This window comes from Brachyhypopomus gauderio, chromosome 5 (genome assembly GCF_052324685.1).
Source record: "Brachyhypopomus gauderio isolate BG-103 chromosome 5, BGAUD_0.2, whole genome shotgun sequence".
Taxonomy (NCBI): Eukaryota; Metazoa; Chordata; class Actinopteri; order Gymnotiformes; family Hypopomidae; genus Brachyhypopomus; species Brachyhypopomus gauderio.
The window spans coordinates 2345892-2362132 of NC_135215.1; the positions used below are offsets into that span (position 1 = coordinate 2345892).

The following is a 16241-nucleotide window of genomic DNA, read 5'->3' on the forward strand; positions in this document are numbered from 1 at the left end:
CAACAGCACACTCTGCTGTCAAGAGATGCTTATAACAGTTCTCATATAGTTATAAGATATTTAGCTAGCTAGCCTGCTAACGCCGAATATCACATTTGACTGTTACATTCGACAGGTAACTATATTAAAAATTCAGATTTAATGTAAGAGAGTCTTAAGTGAAAACGTGGAAGACAAGTACACTTATTTATTGTTAATTCCTTGGTTTTGGCGTCCACTCATATCTCTTCATCTATTTCATTAGTGTTTGGTTACTGACGGTCACACCCGTTAGATTATCAGAAACACAACTAGCTCACCAACATTTCTCAGAAACTTTTATCGTGACTATTCACATTATCACAAAGAAACGCTTTCTTATTCAGTAGGTAATGACCGTTAGTTGTGTTTGCTGACGGTTAATGTAGCTAACGTAACTAGCGACCTGTGGACATATAATTGTAGTTGACGTTATTAGGAAATTCATTAAATGTACTGTTGTGTTGGTTCATAATGTCTCTTGTTGTTGGCCAACAGGCCAAATTCGCTTTTCATCAGGGCAGAAGGTATGTTCTCGGGTCGGGGAAAGAAGAAGGGTTTGACTAAGCACCGTAAGAGGCGGAGAAGAGCGGGACAGGCCCGCCACCGAGAGACGTTAACGGGACAGGCTCTCCACCGAGAGACGTTAACGGGACAGGCCCTCCACCGAGAGACGTTAACGGGACAGGCTCTCCACCGAGAGACGTTAACGGGACAGGCCCTCCACCGAGAGACGTTAGCGGGTCTGTTCGAGTCCCTCAAAACTGTTGTGTGTCCTTCAACTCAAAGGACTCCTGCTAAGGTTAGCGAAACAGTTAAGTCTCTATCCACAATCTAAACATAAGTTAAATTTAATTATTATATTTTGTTATTCCTCATTAACGTACAGACTCCGTTCAAACTGCGTTTCAAACTCTGCTCTGACAGGTGTGCAAGTGTGCGATCCATTTTTGGAGTCGATTAGAGTTATAGATTTTAATAAATTGAAGTTAAAATTTTTTTTAAAGCCCCATAGAAATGAATAGCAGAATGTTCCAAATTTAACATTATAACTGCCAGTTAGAGTGTGTGCTCTAACTTTTAAATGGCAGAGAAACTTGTCCTTTCTGGCAGGCCGAAATATCTCATCAAGTGATCAATTAGTTTTAGAGTTATAAGCATTTGTTTGGCACTAGACACAGAAAAGTGGCCCATTGGCCCCCATATAAATATCAGAATCAACTTTGTTGAGATTTTTCTCTGTTTTTAACTTGTAATTTTTGGGTCGAACCACACACAATTACACCAAAATCATCAGCAAGGGTTCTCTCTCACAATCTTCGGTTAAGCGATACGTCCCGAACTACAACCGTTTTTTTCGATCGGTGTAAATCACCCCCCCCCCCCCCCCCCCCAACACACACACACACACACACACACACACACACACACACACACACACACACACACACACACATACTGTACATCTCTCCCATACTCACTCCACACACACACACACACATACTGTACATCTCTCCCATACTCACTCCACACACACACACACATACTGTACATCTCTCCCATACTCACTCCACACACACACACATACTGTACATCTCTCCCATACTCACTCCACACAGACGTAAACATACATACATCACACACACACACACACACACACACTGTACATCTCTCCCATACTCACTCCACACACACACACACACACACGGACGTAATTTTGGGGGGGGGGGACGGGGGGGACATGTCCCCCCCACTTTTTCAAAAAACGGTATTGGTTCCCCCCAGTTTTTACGGTTAAAACCAAATATTTAAATAGCGACGAATCCATGTCCCCCCCACTTTTGAAATCAAAATTACGTCCATGCACACACACACACACATACTGTATATCTCTCCCATACTTACTCCACACAGACGTAAACATACATACATCACACACACACACACACGCACACACACATACACACACACACACACACACACACACACACACTGTACATCTCTCCCATACTCACTCCACACACACACACACACACATACTGTACATCTTTCCCATACTTACTCCACACAGACGTAAACATACATACATCACACACACACACACACACACACACACACACTGTACATCTCTCCCATACTCACTCCGCACAGACGTAAACATACATACATCACACACACACACACACACACACACACACACACACACACACACACACACACACACACACACACTGTACATCTCTCCCATACTCACTCCACACACACACACACACATACACACATACTGTACATCTATCCCATACTCACTCCACACTCACACGGACACACACATACACACACACACACACACACATACTGTACATCTCTCCCATACTTACTCCACACAGACGTAAACATACATACATCACACACACACACACATAAACATACATACATACATCTCTCTCACACACATCTCTGTCAAACCCACTACACACACAGACTTGCATCTCTTTTCAAACACTGCATGTCCTCCAGAAAATGCAAATCTAGTTCATAATCAGAATCTTATATTCTGATAAAAAACTAAACAAACACTAATAACCAGTCCCACCAGGATTTCGCGGGCCTTTTTTGTGATTGTTGCGGGCTAAAATGTTTGATGTTGCGGGTGTTTTTCAAAAAAATTGCGATGGAAGTTGCGGTGTGTTTTTGCTTTTTTGTGAGTACATTACAATAGGGAGTAAATGTTGTATGGTTTCCTCTATTTAGTAGTGCATTTTAATTATCTATTTACCTATTTATTCAGGGTTGCCAACTTTTCAAGATCGCTTGAAGTGAGATTTGAATCTGGAGGGGGTGGCGAACATTAATTGTTGACGGGGGGGCGGGGTTAGCGAACGTAAGTTGTTACCGGGCGGCCTGTAAAATGGACACAAATTAAGTATTATATCGAGATCGATCGCCAGTGGTTGGCGCCAGAGCGAACTAGTAACTCATAGATATGGATCAGAGATAAATAAACTTTATCTCAGTTTAAAGTTTAAACTTATAAACTTTATCTCAGACCCTCGCCACTTGCGTGCACTGCAGTGACTTCGCGGGCTACCGTTGCATTGTGGGGAATGTAGTGTTTGTGCGTGCAAAACACCATCGGGCGGCTGTGGCCTGCGGGCCGGTTCTAATAGTAATTAAATATCATCCAGGGGGCCATAGATAATCAATTCGCGGGTCGGATCTGGACAGTTTATCCCCGCTTTCATGTAGTGTATTGGGATACTACTTTTCCCGATCTTCTTGCCGTTATTTTCGTCGCTCATGCTGCTTTCAGTCTGCTCCTCTTGAACGTATATACGGAAGTAAGGCGGGAGTTTGTCGACGTCACATCAATACGACATCAGTGATTGGTCAAATTTGCGGGAAAGTTGCGGTGATTGGCTGAAGTTGCAACACCGCCCTGAATTCGCGGGGTTTGCTTGAAGTTGCGTTGAAGTTGCAAATCGCAACATCGCGACTTTCTGGAGGGTCTGAATAACACTCAGGAAAACGCCAATGTGGTATGTGTTTGAGCATTCCTCAGCAAGCGAGGCTTTCTTTTATCAGGGACACAGTAATCAAGAGACATCATTGTGGTTTTTTATGGTCCAGGCACACGTCAGTCAGGAGGTCTGATCCCCATTGAACTAGCTAGTACAAATAAATACTGATAGATACAGTAGTCAGTGTTCATACCTTGAAAGAAAACACAATGGCAAAACAATAAGTGCCAATTCCTGGGAAGTAGAAATACTGCAATTCAGATTTCAGTAAGTTAGTGATAATTTAAACAGATTGGGATTTGATAATTGCCTTCATGAAGGTAATGGATGGTCTATTCTAAACTTTGTAGGCAAACATCAAACAGCTACTGCTGTGGAGTACAAGTTAACTTTGGAAGATGGAATCAGCCATGATGCTGTGAAAGCAGTAATAAGGGCCTGATGGCCAGTAAATAGCAAGTTGCAGTAGTCAAGCATTGAAATGAAGAGACTGAAAAAAAGCACCTGGGTTGCTTCCCAAACGAGAAAAGCTCAAATATTTCCCAAGTTTCAGAGGAAAAAGACTGCATTACTGGGCCAGGATTGAAACATGAATAGAGTGATAATCTGCCACCCAAATTTGTACCAGGGCTGCAAGCATTTTCAGACAGAGTGACAAGGGAGTTCTTGAAGCAAATCGTAAAAATCCAGAGTTCATGGGATGTACAGAAGCTCGGTTTAGTTGGAGTTGAGCTTCAAGTGGTGAGCTGCCATCCAGTGATGCAGGAATGCTGAGATATGACTGGAAACTGGGTGCCAGTAACTGGGAAGAAAAAAAAAATCAGAATAGTAGTGGTAGGAGAAACCACAAGAAGATCAAGAAAGCAAGCGTAAAGAGAAGAGGCACTACGCCCTGAGGGATACCGGTGGGAAGTCTGCGTGGAGTGGATGTGGATCCTGTCCCATGATACCCGATAAGACTGGAGCCATTTCCATGCGGAGGCAGTGATTTTGAGGTAGGAGAAAACAGAGAGCATATTGTGGTTTACTGTATCCGAGACTGCAGGAAGATCCACAGGAATCAGGTCATATAACGTTTTGGCTGTTCTGACAGCATGAAGCTTCTCAGTCACTGCTATGATGGCAGTTGATGTTATGTGGATTGCTCCAGCTTGAAGCCACACTGGTGGGGATCCTGGAGCTGGTTCTGGATGAGAAAAAGGCAAAACAAAAAAAGACAAGGTTCTGCTCATACAAGAATTTTCCAGAGAGAGGCTTAATACAGGTCTGTAGTTGCATTAGTCAGCTGACAAGGGTTCAGATTTCACACACTGGAATTTGTCCACCACATTTAACTCATCCACGCAGTGCAAACAAGCACACGTGAACACTAGGGAACTGGAAGCTAGGGTGTCCAGACTGGTGGGTGTCCCTAGCCTTGGCTTCCGTTGGAGTTAAATGCCTTGCTCAACAGCATTTCAATCACAGCCTAGCTGGAAATTGAACCCACGACCCTCCGGTCACAAGACCAGTGACCTAATCACCAGACCATAATGAGTTATCATTGATGGTAGCAGAATGTGTGGAGACCGTGGGGAACCTTCGATCCAGAAGGCAGGTAGTTGTGTGTCCGAGGTTGAAGGATCTTGTCTGTGTATTGAGAAGAAGAATGGTGTGTTGTATATTGGGGAGAGGATAATGTGGGAGGATGGAAACAAGAAAAGGACCGGAAGATTCTTGCAAGCATCATCGATGAAGGTGACAGCTGAGGGTTGAGGAGAGAAAATGGTTTTTGTGGATCAGATGCCGATAATTCTATTTTCCCTTTGTAGTAGGATGGTTTTGTACAACTTATTTGGGGTGCAAACTTTGAAAGAAGAGATTGGTATGGGAGAGTGAAGGTCTGAATCTAGTTGAGATTTCCTCCACCATCTCAACAGTTTGCAATGCAGGTGGGGTAGCTCTCGGAGGTCTGGACGAGAGGGCAGAGAAGGTTAATTGACAGAGTGTAGAGAGGAAAGTATCAGTAGCTGTATCCAGGGGTGAGAAAAGAAAGAAAGAGAGTCAGGGAGAGGAAGGATAGACAAGATAGTAGAAGCAAAGGTAGAGGGAGGGATGGACTAAATGTTGCAGCATGATGTGAAGTTTAGTGAGGAAAGACTCCATAGCAGCATGAAACTCAACATGAGGGACAGGAGCAGAGAAGGAGAGTGAGGCGAAACACTACTTTTGAGGCAATGGCAAAACTGCTGGAGAGAACGGGTAAACATAAAGGCAGAGCGCAGCCAGTCACCGAGTTCTTAGGGATGATCCGGGTCTGTCAGAGCCAGGAAGAGAAGTGAGTGGAAGAATGCTAAAGCCGAGGGTAAGGCAACTTTCTGGATAGCCGATCAGCAATTCCAGACTGTCTGGAACAAAGTGTACAGAGACTGATGACCTTTGGGGGTAGATGTGTTTACTGGTATTGTGGTGCCTGCGGTAGTGATGGTGTCTGAGATCTGTAGGGCAACCAGGAACTGAGAAACATGAAAGATGCTGTAACATTAAATGAGGAAGATTTGAGATAAAATGTTGAAAATAATTAGACAAGCCTGATGCAGCCTCTAGACTACTGGAAGACTGCAGAAAGTCTTCCTAACTGCTACAAATGTACTCATCCTAAGGGGAAATGTCCCAATGTAATAGTCCTGCAAGAGCTGTGCCCATCCCACCATTCTAACCTTGGGCCAAATGGAAATCACACCTTGAGCGAGTGATTACAGCCAACAGCAGTGAACTGTAGGACCAATCAAGAACTTTTGAACTTAACAGAGTCCAAGGACAAAGTCATTAAACTCGGAGACTACCTCAACCAAGGAGGTGCTAGTTCAGGAAAGAAAAGAAAAACTGATGTTTTTTCCCAAATTCCAAATAAAAAATAGCCATATAAAGCATTTGTTTGCATATAGCAACACATAAAAAGATGCAGTTTTTGTAGAACTCAAATAATCAAAAGAAAAGATTCATTTTTAAACACAGTGGTATTGATTTAACTTAGGAAGAATTTGGAAATCAATGTTTTGTAGAATGCCGCCAATTTTCAATCGCAGCCTTCGTGTGTGTTGGAAAGTTCTCCATGAGTCATTCACATTAATCGTTAAATTAGACTTAGCTTAGGTCGTCCCCTAATCAGTACTCTATCAAGTAGAGTAAGGTGTTGGAATTCAACAGACACGAGAGTCAAATGGCTGCAATATATGCAGAGATGAAATTTTGGCGTGGTCTCATAATTTTTGTATCTATGTAATGTTAACTAGTTGTACAGACATTATTGCTGATGTCAGCATTGCAACAATTGACTTTAAGTGATTCCACTGTTGTGGACAAACGTTCTATGTCTGAATAAAATCACAAAGGTTTTGATAGTTGTGGCACACTCCCATGATTTCAGTCTTTGGTGTAAGATGGTCATAATAGCCATCTAAATTGAGCTTTTTCTCATACTGATGACAAAATCAACTGTATTTAATATTAATCAACTGTATTTGATATAACTTAATTAGCTTTTAGTCTTGTCCCATGCAAATAGTCACATGGACATTATCAACAGCTGAAAGGTGAACTCTCCACAGTCCTTAATCAGGAAGTAAGTTAATCAGGTCCAGGAATCTCTCTGGAGATGAGACGCAGAGTTGATGTTTCAGAATAATCCACTGTGCACACAAGGCAGCAGCTCTGTCCAAAAGTTTCTTCTGCTCAATGTTGTTCAAAAGTTTCCCCTTTTTGCAAATTTCCAGCAGGAGCATGGTGGAAAATAATCTCAAAAGCAATCAGTTTAGCAAATACTCTGTAAAAACTCTGCGATTAATTACACATTGTCTTTAGATATGAGAGACAGTCAAGAGTCATTTAATGTATGCTCAGTATTTCTATGGTCTTGATAACCAGATTGTCTGCTGTGAGTTATACTAAAATATGGTTGTTCATGATGGTTTATGCAGTGGAAGATCCTTGATCACGCCAAGGGATTTCTACTAGAGAAGGAGGCTTACCTCAGCAAACTACTTGCAGCGAAGGGTACTGTTCATGTAATACGCACACAAACACATTTGGACTGTGCAACATATATTTTAACTGATATAAACTGTGCTATTTATCATGACTAAACTTTTGATTTTCCTAGACATTTTCCTGAATGATAATGAAGGACCCAAGACTTTGGAAGATGTCCGGGAAGAGTATAGGAAGCTGTATTCAAAATGCTTGTAAATTCTCCATTATAACAACCACTAGATGGCAGCAAATACTTTTTTTTTTTACATTATCTATTACTGTAGATGATTTGAAATCTATTGTGCACATTTAGACTATAAACTATTAATTTGCATAGCAAAAATATTCTTCATCCATATATTTTGATCCTGCAATAAGGGCTTCATTGTATTTTTACTATGGTGGTCAGTCCTGTTGTTGCTAACACGCTTTCCCCAGCTTTAAAGCTTATGTACCTGATGTGGACGAGGGTTCAGACGACAGCGAGGAAGACCCTGAGAATGAAGAAGTGAATGCATCACCGCAGTCGGATTCCTCTGTCCCCAACCTCCAGGAGTTTGAGAGGTGGGTTCTTCAACATTAACTTTGATGAAGATCCTGAACACTACCTGACTGATTTTGTGGTGAGAATAAACCCAGAGAACTGTGTATGTTCTTGACTCCAGTAACTCCCTCTCTCGTTTGTGCAGCTATCTCTGTTTCTACAGGCGGACTCTTGAACTCCTGCTCTACAGAGGCGTCCTCGCCCCGTACCAGACAGGTCTGCCTGTGGTCTCGCAGGCAATCTCAGGCCTGTGGAACATCCTTCCTCCTGAACAAAGGACAGCGGTCCAGCGGCACACGCAGGACAAGGGCTCCGTCTCGGGGGCAAAGCCGGCCGGCGAACCCCCCTTTAACCCCCTCGACCTTTCCCAGCTCATCGGTTCAAACGCGCCGGGAACGTCTGCTTTTGAGACGGTGAGTGGTGACCCTGCACATTTTTGTTTTTCAATCATCAGTCATTTCTTTACCGTTCCCAATTTTTCACGCTTAGTTACCAGAATAGCTTCCTCTTCCAGCTTTCACCAGCAGAACTCTTTCCCCTCAGCCGATATTCTTCTTTACCCCAGGAGCCCAGATTTCCTTTAGCCGCATTAAATTTCGTAATGTGTGCACAGCAGAGCCACCGCTACACAAGCAGGATCCTTTCTCCAGGGCCCCATCCCATATGAAAGCTGTTTATCACTGTCTGGAGCACCTCGAGGCGAGATCCTTTATCACACAACAACACAAGGGTGCGCTCCAGATGAGACGTGATTTTCAGCGATCTCTGCCACATGGGCTTCTCTTAGGACAGATGCCATCGCTTAATCCCTCTTCCTGCCTGCAAACGGACGAAAGGTCTCCGGGCAGAAGCCCCGGGCTCTCCTCGCCGCGGGGAGACCGGCGCCATCGCGGCCCGCTCGCCCGGGGAGCCGAGGCCGGAGCGGACGAGCCGTTTAAAACGGACGGCGCGGCCTTATCGCGGCCGGCTCCTGTCCACGAGTCGCCGTCACGCTCAGATAACGTCACGGCAGGAAATTGTTCACTTCTCAAAACACAAAAGACGTCTTTAACAGTGTAGCCACTACAGAGGCAGCTTAACCTCGTCACCAGCTGTGTGGAGATTACGCCCTTTACTGCTATGGCACATGAGTTCTGAAATAACTGAAAATGTGATGGAATATTCATACCTCATTGGCAGGATCTGCTCCAGGACGCCTGTGATGTGGTTCAGAGAGACATGGATGCCACTACTGCAAACAGGTACCGTTTCAAGTTTGCCACACACGGCTTTAATTTAATTAAGCTATTAAATAATAGTATTATTATTCGTTTTTTAACGAAACACACAATCCATTTATTAATGTTTCTTTTTTTCTGATTGTCCAAATTTGGCAAATGTGCAGTGGTAACTATTTCCTGTGACATTCCCATGGTCAGAATAGTTTTGCACCTAATACATCTAATGGTTTAATACAGGGTATGTATTCCCGTAAGCCCGTTTAGCTATAATGACTTACAGGATCCGTCTCTCTATAACTGTAAATTCTGTGCACTTGTCACAATGGGAGCAACGGAACCCAGAAAACAAACAGCAAGGAAGCCGGCAGCGCAGTCTTATCCAGTCTAATATACCACTGGAGCAAAACTCTTCTCAATTCATCTGTGGTCCTCCTGCCTGTGCAAGTCAGTCGTGTCTGTAAGGGTGTGCTTCACACTCCAGTCACAGTAAAACAACCGCCTTCATATCCAGAACGCATACAGCTGTCAGCCGAGGCGGGTGTGCGCTCTCTAGATGACCACCGAGGAAGCTCACCTATTCTTCCTTCTCGTCCAACTTCCGTGGCAGTAAAATTAGATGTGATAATAGGCGAATCGCCATTAATAGCAGTGGTAACATCATCCGTTTAACCAGGTCTGATTAAAAAGCCTCGGGAGCCCTATGTGGACGGTGTTGAAGAGAGCGTTTAGGGCCGCAGAATGGAAAGCTCAAGTAATAGCGATTGAAAGGGGGGGTACTTAGGAATGTTCTCTGGCTCCAGTGGAGAAGACTGCAGGAGTAGCAGCTCTGGAGGGAGCAGGAGGAGGAGGAGGAGGAGGAGGAGGGGGGGGGGATGACAGAAGCGAGGAGATGAGTGGATCCTCGGAGGGAGAACAGTCTCCTCACGTAGCTGTCTAATCCAGGATGTTTTCTGCGTCCTGGCTGAAGCAATCAGTCACAGTCGGCAGCGGCCTGATGCTCCCCGTAGGACATGCAGCAAGCTCTCTCGCTCGCGCTCGCGCGCGCCAGGCTGCGTCTAAAGTGCACGTGAACAGCAACGGGCTCCGACGACACCGAGACGGTCATGCGTGAGACAGGCATGGACACGTGTCCCAGCAGGAAACATTCAAGAGAGACAAGCCGTTTTACGACCATAACCACAACGGGAGACATACGTAGACATAAAAGATTGTGGATTCGTATATAAATGCGTACTACCTGATGTTAAAACATAGTTAATGCTGACCTGTGGATACATGTCCACTGTAATACACTCCGTTATGCACTAACGCAGAATGGCATGAGAAATACTCATCAGTCCTTTAAAGGGAAGTATGTGCATCAAATAACTTACAATTAAAATGGTTCATGACTTCTCATAATAGGCCAGAAGGATGTGTACATTGTACTATATTCAGTCCATGCGTCTTGGCAGCCGTGCACTATTTTAGAGTTTAAAATCACACGCACAACCACTGTGTGTAACTTAATTTGTCAGTGCTCTGAAATCTTATTGTGAATGTATGATGCATTAAAGTCATTGGAGTCGCGCTCTTTCTAGCAGAGACTTTAAATGGAGGGTTGAAATGGACCGGGTCCTCCCTTCATTCACTGCTGGCGTGTACGGTGACTAGTGCGTTGATAAGGTTTAAGGTCAGCTTGGATGTTGAACACACGTGCTCCGTGCCACAGGGCCGCACTGCAGCCGTTACGGCATGAAGACTACCACAGGCTGAGGGAGATCTGTAAGGACATCGAGGGCTTTGTCAGGAGCCATACGTCTCAGGATGAGGAGCCCAGTCAGGTAGGAGGTGCTGGTTTATAAAGAGGACATGTTTTACAATGGGGGTACATGCTCAGCTACATCTGCCTGCTTTTACTGGTTTGTTAACTGTGCCTCTGTTCATTTCTCAGTGTTGTCTAAGTGCTTGTGCTCCCGCAGAATACGGTTTTCATCCCTGAATACTGTTTACATCTGCTAGTTGGTTCACAGCATAGTCAACATGATTCTTTACGGTATTTGTGAGTAAAAATTTCATTAAGGTGAACACAAGAACCAGTACAAGGTAGCATAAATATAAAAAGTTCAAATAAGCCTGAATTTTAGTATTATAAAAGTTAGCATTTCATCACAGATCCTCAGTGAACGAAACAGTGACTCTTTTTTTTAACTGCAGCAAACTGACAGCTTGTGCTTTTGATGTCTGTCTTTGAAGTCAGAAGGCATAAACAAAAATAAAAAGTCGAGAGCACTATGAAAAGATAAAACTAGAATGACCGACACCTCCCAGAATGGCGAGACAATGTAATGCGGACGACTTATCAAGCAGAATTTCAGGGGACGTTAGTGATGTCACAGTTGCAGTGTCTTGAGTTGTTGCTAATAGATGAGGTAAAACCACATTTATGCTATTCCAAGCGATTAGCTGTAGACAGCGAAACATTCGACAACACTAGGGGTGTAGTGATGCAAAAGATTTCAGGTTCAATATGTTTTTTGATGTATTAAAGCATGGGCCAACTCTGTATGCTCTGTTTACATGCTAGGCAGATTTGTTTTGGCTCCAGACTTGCAACTGTAAACAAATGATTTTATTACACGATAGCTGAGCTATAAATGACAAACACCTGCAATGCCTCTCAGATATAACCTTATGCAGCATTTGAGACCTTCAGAAAAGACTGAGTGTGAGATTTCAATATACCGATTGATAAAGACGCCTCATTTATTTCCACCTAGGCATGCAAACGTGTATATTACTTGCAGAACTTGCTGTTCATTTTGGCTTCAGTTATGACCCAGTGTGATATGTAGCAGTCGTTGAAATTAACATGCTGTAAGTAAACACAAATCGGGGTGGGGTGGGGGGGGTTACTGAAGGTACCTCAATACTGCCTGTGTAATGTAGAATCATTACTGGCTCTCTTAAAGATGAATAGCATGTGTCTTGAGGCTGTTTGTTTTTGTGCTATTAATATTACCTGCTGTTATTGATGCAGGGGAGAGGTTATGGCACGTTGCAGGGCAGAAAAATATTTAATCATATTTAATCATGGCATGTTCAATAAGAAAGAAGTACTTACCATTTCCTCTGTGGACTGAGGAACTAATGGAAACACTGGTTCAAATCATAGCATGAAGAAAAGAGGCACACTGAGTGCGTGAGAACTAAAATGGACTCTTTTAACAGTACACACTGGAGCTCCAATGTGAGAGAAACAAAATGTAGAATTAATAATTACAGCATGGGCCAATGTAAAGGTTTTCTAGCACAGTAATGAAGTTTCAGATTCAGGCCCTGCCTCTTCTCATGTCATATATAAGTGTATATAGCTTATTGGTTACCCATATTTAATGGAAAATTTGTCTCTTGCCTCGATGTTTCAGGATTGCTACCTAAGTGCTGACAGCGAAGAGCTTTTCCTGATGTGTTCAGAAAGCTTTGATGAAGACTTTTAGTTTTCAATTTTTAATTTTTAATTTTTTGCTCTTTAACTTTCAGCATTTTCAGAAGGTTGACATCTTTGTTCTTCTTTCAAAATATTTTGTTCAAACCTAGATTGTTTAATTACAGTGCTGTTGCAATTGGTCATGTTCTGATATTTAAACGTTTTAAATAAATTATTTCATGCAAGATGGACCAGTAGTAAAGTAAATTCTTACTTTAATATTACTTTATTATTAACCTTGTCTTTGGTTTCTCGGTGGGGTGCCTCGTTGATCAGCTTTTACACCGCTGTCTGCCATGTACATGAAACACGGTGGCTGACTGCGCGTGGAGATTGCCTTACTCACTAATACCGCCTCCGTAAATAAACCTCACACGTGGTAACAGGAGCACTGGAGCTGCGTATTGTGTTCCAGTGTGTCAGAGAGCCTCCTCCCCCATCCTGCTAGCTGCTTCCAGAGGACGGACGACGTGCCAGTCTGATCACCTGCACCGCAATCAGAACCAGTTATGGGCAGCCTGGACGCTGCACCACCGTGATTGCACCTCTTAAATACCACACCGTGCACATCCAAAAACAACGTCAACGGCTTGTGTCAGTCCATCATTCCTTCGTATTTTATTCTTTATGGGTATCCAGCACTCTTGAGATATTCTGAAGTATCAAGGAGCACTGCCTTGGGCCAGTGGTGGGAGACACTTGTTCAGATGGCACATTGCTCCCCTCAAGAGCCAAAGCAAAAGAAAATTACGTTTTTTTTTCTTTCTTTTTCTCAGCACTTTTATTTTTTTAGTTTTTATTCAGGTTGCAGAAAATCTGTCAGTGCTATCCTGCGCACACACATCTAGTCACCATCGTTCATGTACAAAGCAGTTTGAAAAACACACGCGCACACACACACCAACCCTGTCTTCACGCAGCAAAACTGAAATAGACATCTTTAAAAATTTCAGCAGCCATGCTCATCCCCGTCATCTAAATGTGGATGGTTTTGTTTTTAATGTACAGTTCAGAAAAAAAAAAATTCAAGCCCTTGAGCTTACGTTGCCAATAACACTCAACAGGTACAAATTCAGATGCCATGATGATCCCTCATCAAATCATCCTTTTGTGCTGGGATACAAAGAGGGGGTTAGCCTTGATTTTACCCTCAATAAGGCAGTGCTAGTTTGGGTTTGCTCTTTATTTATTAGGGTTTATCCCATTATTCTTGTTCAGTCTGGAAGTTCTTTTCGGAACACAGCGTAAATGACCGTAAGTAACCTCACGTCTCGGCTCCATCCCCCGTGGTGCAGCGTGAGATACAGACTTGAAGCAGGGTGGGGACGGTGATGTGGAAGAGGTGTTAACTCTCAGCCACACTGCACATCACATACTGACTTGTCTTGCGTTTCAAATGCTGCCGTGAGTATTTAGCCCCTTCTGACTGCCACACCCTACCCACCATACACACACACACACACACACGTTTGTGCAGTCTTGTTGACTCCTTCAGAGTTAGTGCATTTTTGTTAACTTGCTTATACATCTGCAGGAAATGGAATCACATTACCGATAATGGCAAAAACAGACTGATTAAAATCTCATGAAGAAAAAACTATTTTCAATGCAATATATTTTGATTAAAAAAAAACAGGAAGGTGTCAATATTTGGAATTGACTTGACCATGGTTTGGGGCTTTCTGTATATATTTGCCTTGTTTTACATTTTTGACTTCCTTAAGAGCGAGTTACTATAAACTGAGGTCCAATTCTTTTAAGAATGAAACATTTTAGAATCTCTCACAGGGTCGTATTGAAAACAAGGTTTCTTCATGCGTCCAGTGCTTAAAAACCAAAGACCTTCTGTTAAACAGTAATGCTGTTACTGTTTACATTTTTTTCTTGCTGAAGACGAGATCTATATATCATGTTGTTAACACGTTACCAACTCTTTTCATACACACTAGTACGTATCCTAGTTTTACTAGGTAAATGATTGGGGCTCTGTTCATGTTCCTCATGATGAGAGCTCATACAGCTAAACGGTGCCTGATAACCAAACAAAACTGCCTTCAAGGCTTTACTCAGTTTTCTTCAAGGCATCAGTAGGTTTAGTCCCGTAAAGCACAGCCGAGTCTACAGGGACGCCTGCTGGGTTGCCCAGTCATACATAGCTTACCATAGCAGAAATCCTGCTTATCCTGCTTAAAGATTAACGATCAGATCCATTTCATGGAGTAGGTGAAATCCGGATAGCTTGGTGGACTGCCTTCATCCACTGACATTTTCACCTTATGGCATCCAGTAGATCATATGAATCATTGCACTATTGCTATTTCCAAAGCACTTAAACGGTCTCTGTGGTCATGGTAGGTCCCTGATTGTCAGAATGGGGAAGAACTCCCCGGGACTTTCACATTAGCCGACGAGGTCCAGTCTGGGCCAACCATGCCACCTACCAGTCTGACAGCCATGGGCCGAATAGTGCAAAGGACGAGGCGGCTTCGCTAGCTGCTGTTGTCGACAGTCATGTACTTGAGAGCGGCGAAACCATATCGACGGGACATGTTCTGCTGAAACTCCTCTTTGAGCGTCTTGAGACAAACGCGGTACTGTTTATTGGAGCGGAACTTGGTGATGTCGAAGCTGGGTGCGTGGGGCATGTGGATCATAAAGGCGTTGGGCAGAACCACGAACTCGTACTCCTGTGAACAAGAATCAGAAAATGACTGTCAAGACATGCCACACGAGAACCATCTACAGAGTCAAACAGATGGTACAGACTCTGTAATCAAATGTCTGCCGTCATACTCCAGGTCAGCTTAAATCTTAAGCACCTTTTCCAGATACACTGCTTGAAAGTCTTTACATTTTGTGTCTGTATTTAATGAGTATTTTAATGAGGAAAGCTGGCATTAGTGGGATCATAATCGAAAGTCTCATCAGTAATTTTAGTGTAGTTGTAAGAAGAAATATCTATTTATATGTGTATCCAATTTATGTAATTAAGGGCGAAGCAATATCGGAGTTCATGGGGGGAAAAGTGTCACATTTTTGGACTGAAAAAGTGACTTTACAAATGACACTGCTTATGGGAATAACTCAAGAATCATGTTTCGATAAAGCCAGGGATTTTAACAGGAAGTTGCGACTTGACTAGTAATTACAGCTGAAAGGCCTTTTGCATAGTTCACCAAAAATAAGCACAAACCTGGCCAGACTTAATAAGGTTGTTCCTCGGGCATTTCAGAACACATCCTAATCAGAATCAAACAATGCTGCATGGGCTTTTAATGGAACAAGGTAATGGAAATGACAAAATGACATCCTCAGGCAGTTCCATTTTTGCTCTCCCCTGTTCCACCTCTCCTCCTATGAGAAGAGGTGGAATTGCCAAGTAGTTTCCTACCCACGGATTCAGCACTTTGCTCCCAGAGGTTACAAATAGATTTTTGCAGCTAGAGAATCGCCAAAATTCT

At 43.2% G+C, this 16241-nt stretch overlaps 2 protein-coding genes across 9 annotated transcripts in view; one reads left to right on the forward strand and one right to left on the reverse strand.

The window, feature by feature from the left end:
- On the forward strand, positions 1 to 12971 carry LOC143514068 (stimulated by retinoic acid gene 8 protein homolog). 3 transcript variants are annotated; one of them, XM_077004845.1, is made up of 9 exons: positions 1 to 115; positions 517 to 832; positions 7496 to 7571; positions 7678 to 7759; positions 7986 to 8111; positions 8237 to 8504; positions 9271 to 9332; positions 11023 to 11134; positions 12719 to 12971. In XM_077004845.1, the coding sequence occupies exons 2-9, from the start codon at positions 548 to 550 to the stop codon at positions 12788 to 12790; spliced, it is 1083 nt and encodes a 360-aa protein (XP_076860960.1). In that variant the 5' UTR covers positions 1 to 115; positions 517 to 547; the 3' UTR covers positions 12791 to 12971. The 3 variants fall into 3 exon arrangements, with proteins under 3 accessions (XP_076860960.1, XP_076860962.1, XP_076860961.1); XM_077004847.1 differs by having other exon boundaries at positions 517 to 820; XM_077004846.1 differs by lacking the exon at positions 1 to 115 and adding an exon at positions 218 to 368.
- A 260-nt stretch (positions 12972 to 13231) lies between these two features.
- Positions 13232 to 16241, reverse strand: part of LOC143514065 (xylosyl- and glucuronyltransferase LARGE1) — a 61116-nt gene continuing 58106 nt past the window's right edge. For 3 of the 6 annotated variants that reach the window (XM_077004840.1, XM_077004841.1, XM_077004839.1), the window contains exon 15: positions 13240 to 15467. In XM_077004840.1, the coding sequence (XP_076860955.1) occupies positions 15270 to 15467 (198 nt within the window). In that variant the 3' untranslated portion in view covers positions 13240 to 15269. Of the gene's footprint in view, positions 15468 to 16241 lie in introns of all 6 variants that reach the window. The other 3 variants (XM_077004843.1, XM_077004842.1, XM_077004838.1) reach the window with 3 other exon arrangements.

Bases quoted from the DNA above. Each gene is read 5' to 3' on its own strand.
- LOC143514068 (XM_077004845.1), top strand. From the start codon at position 548: ATGTTCTCGGGTCGGGGAAAGAAGAAGGGTTTGACTAAGCACCGTAAG. The intron at 8,112-8,236 runs GTGGGTTCTTCA...TCGTTTGTGCAG, and splicing joins AACCTCCAGGAGTTTGAGAG to CTATCTCTGTTTCTACAGGC. The intron at 11,135-12,718 runs GTAGGAGGTGCT...TCGATGTTTCAG, and splicing joins AGGATGAGGAGCCCAGTCAG to GATTGCTACCTAAGTGCTGA.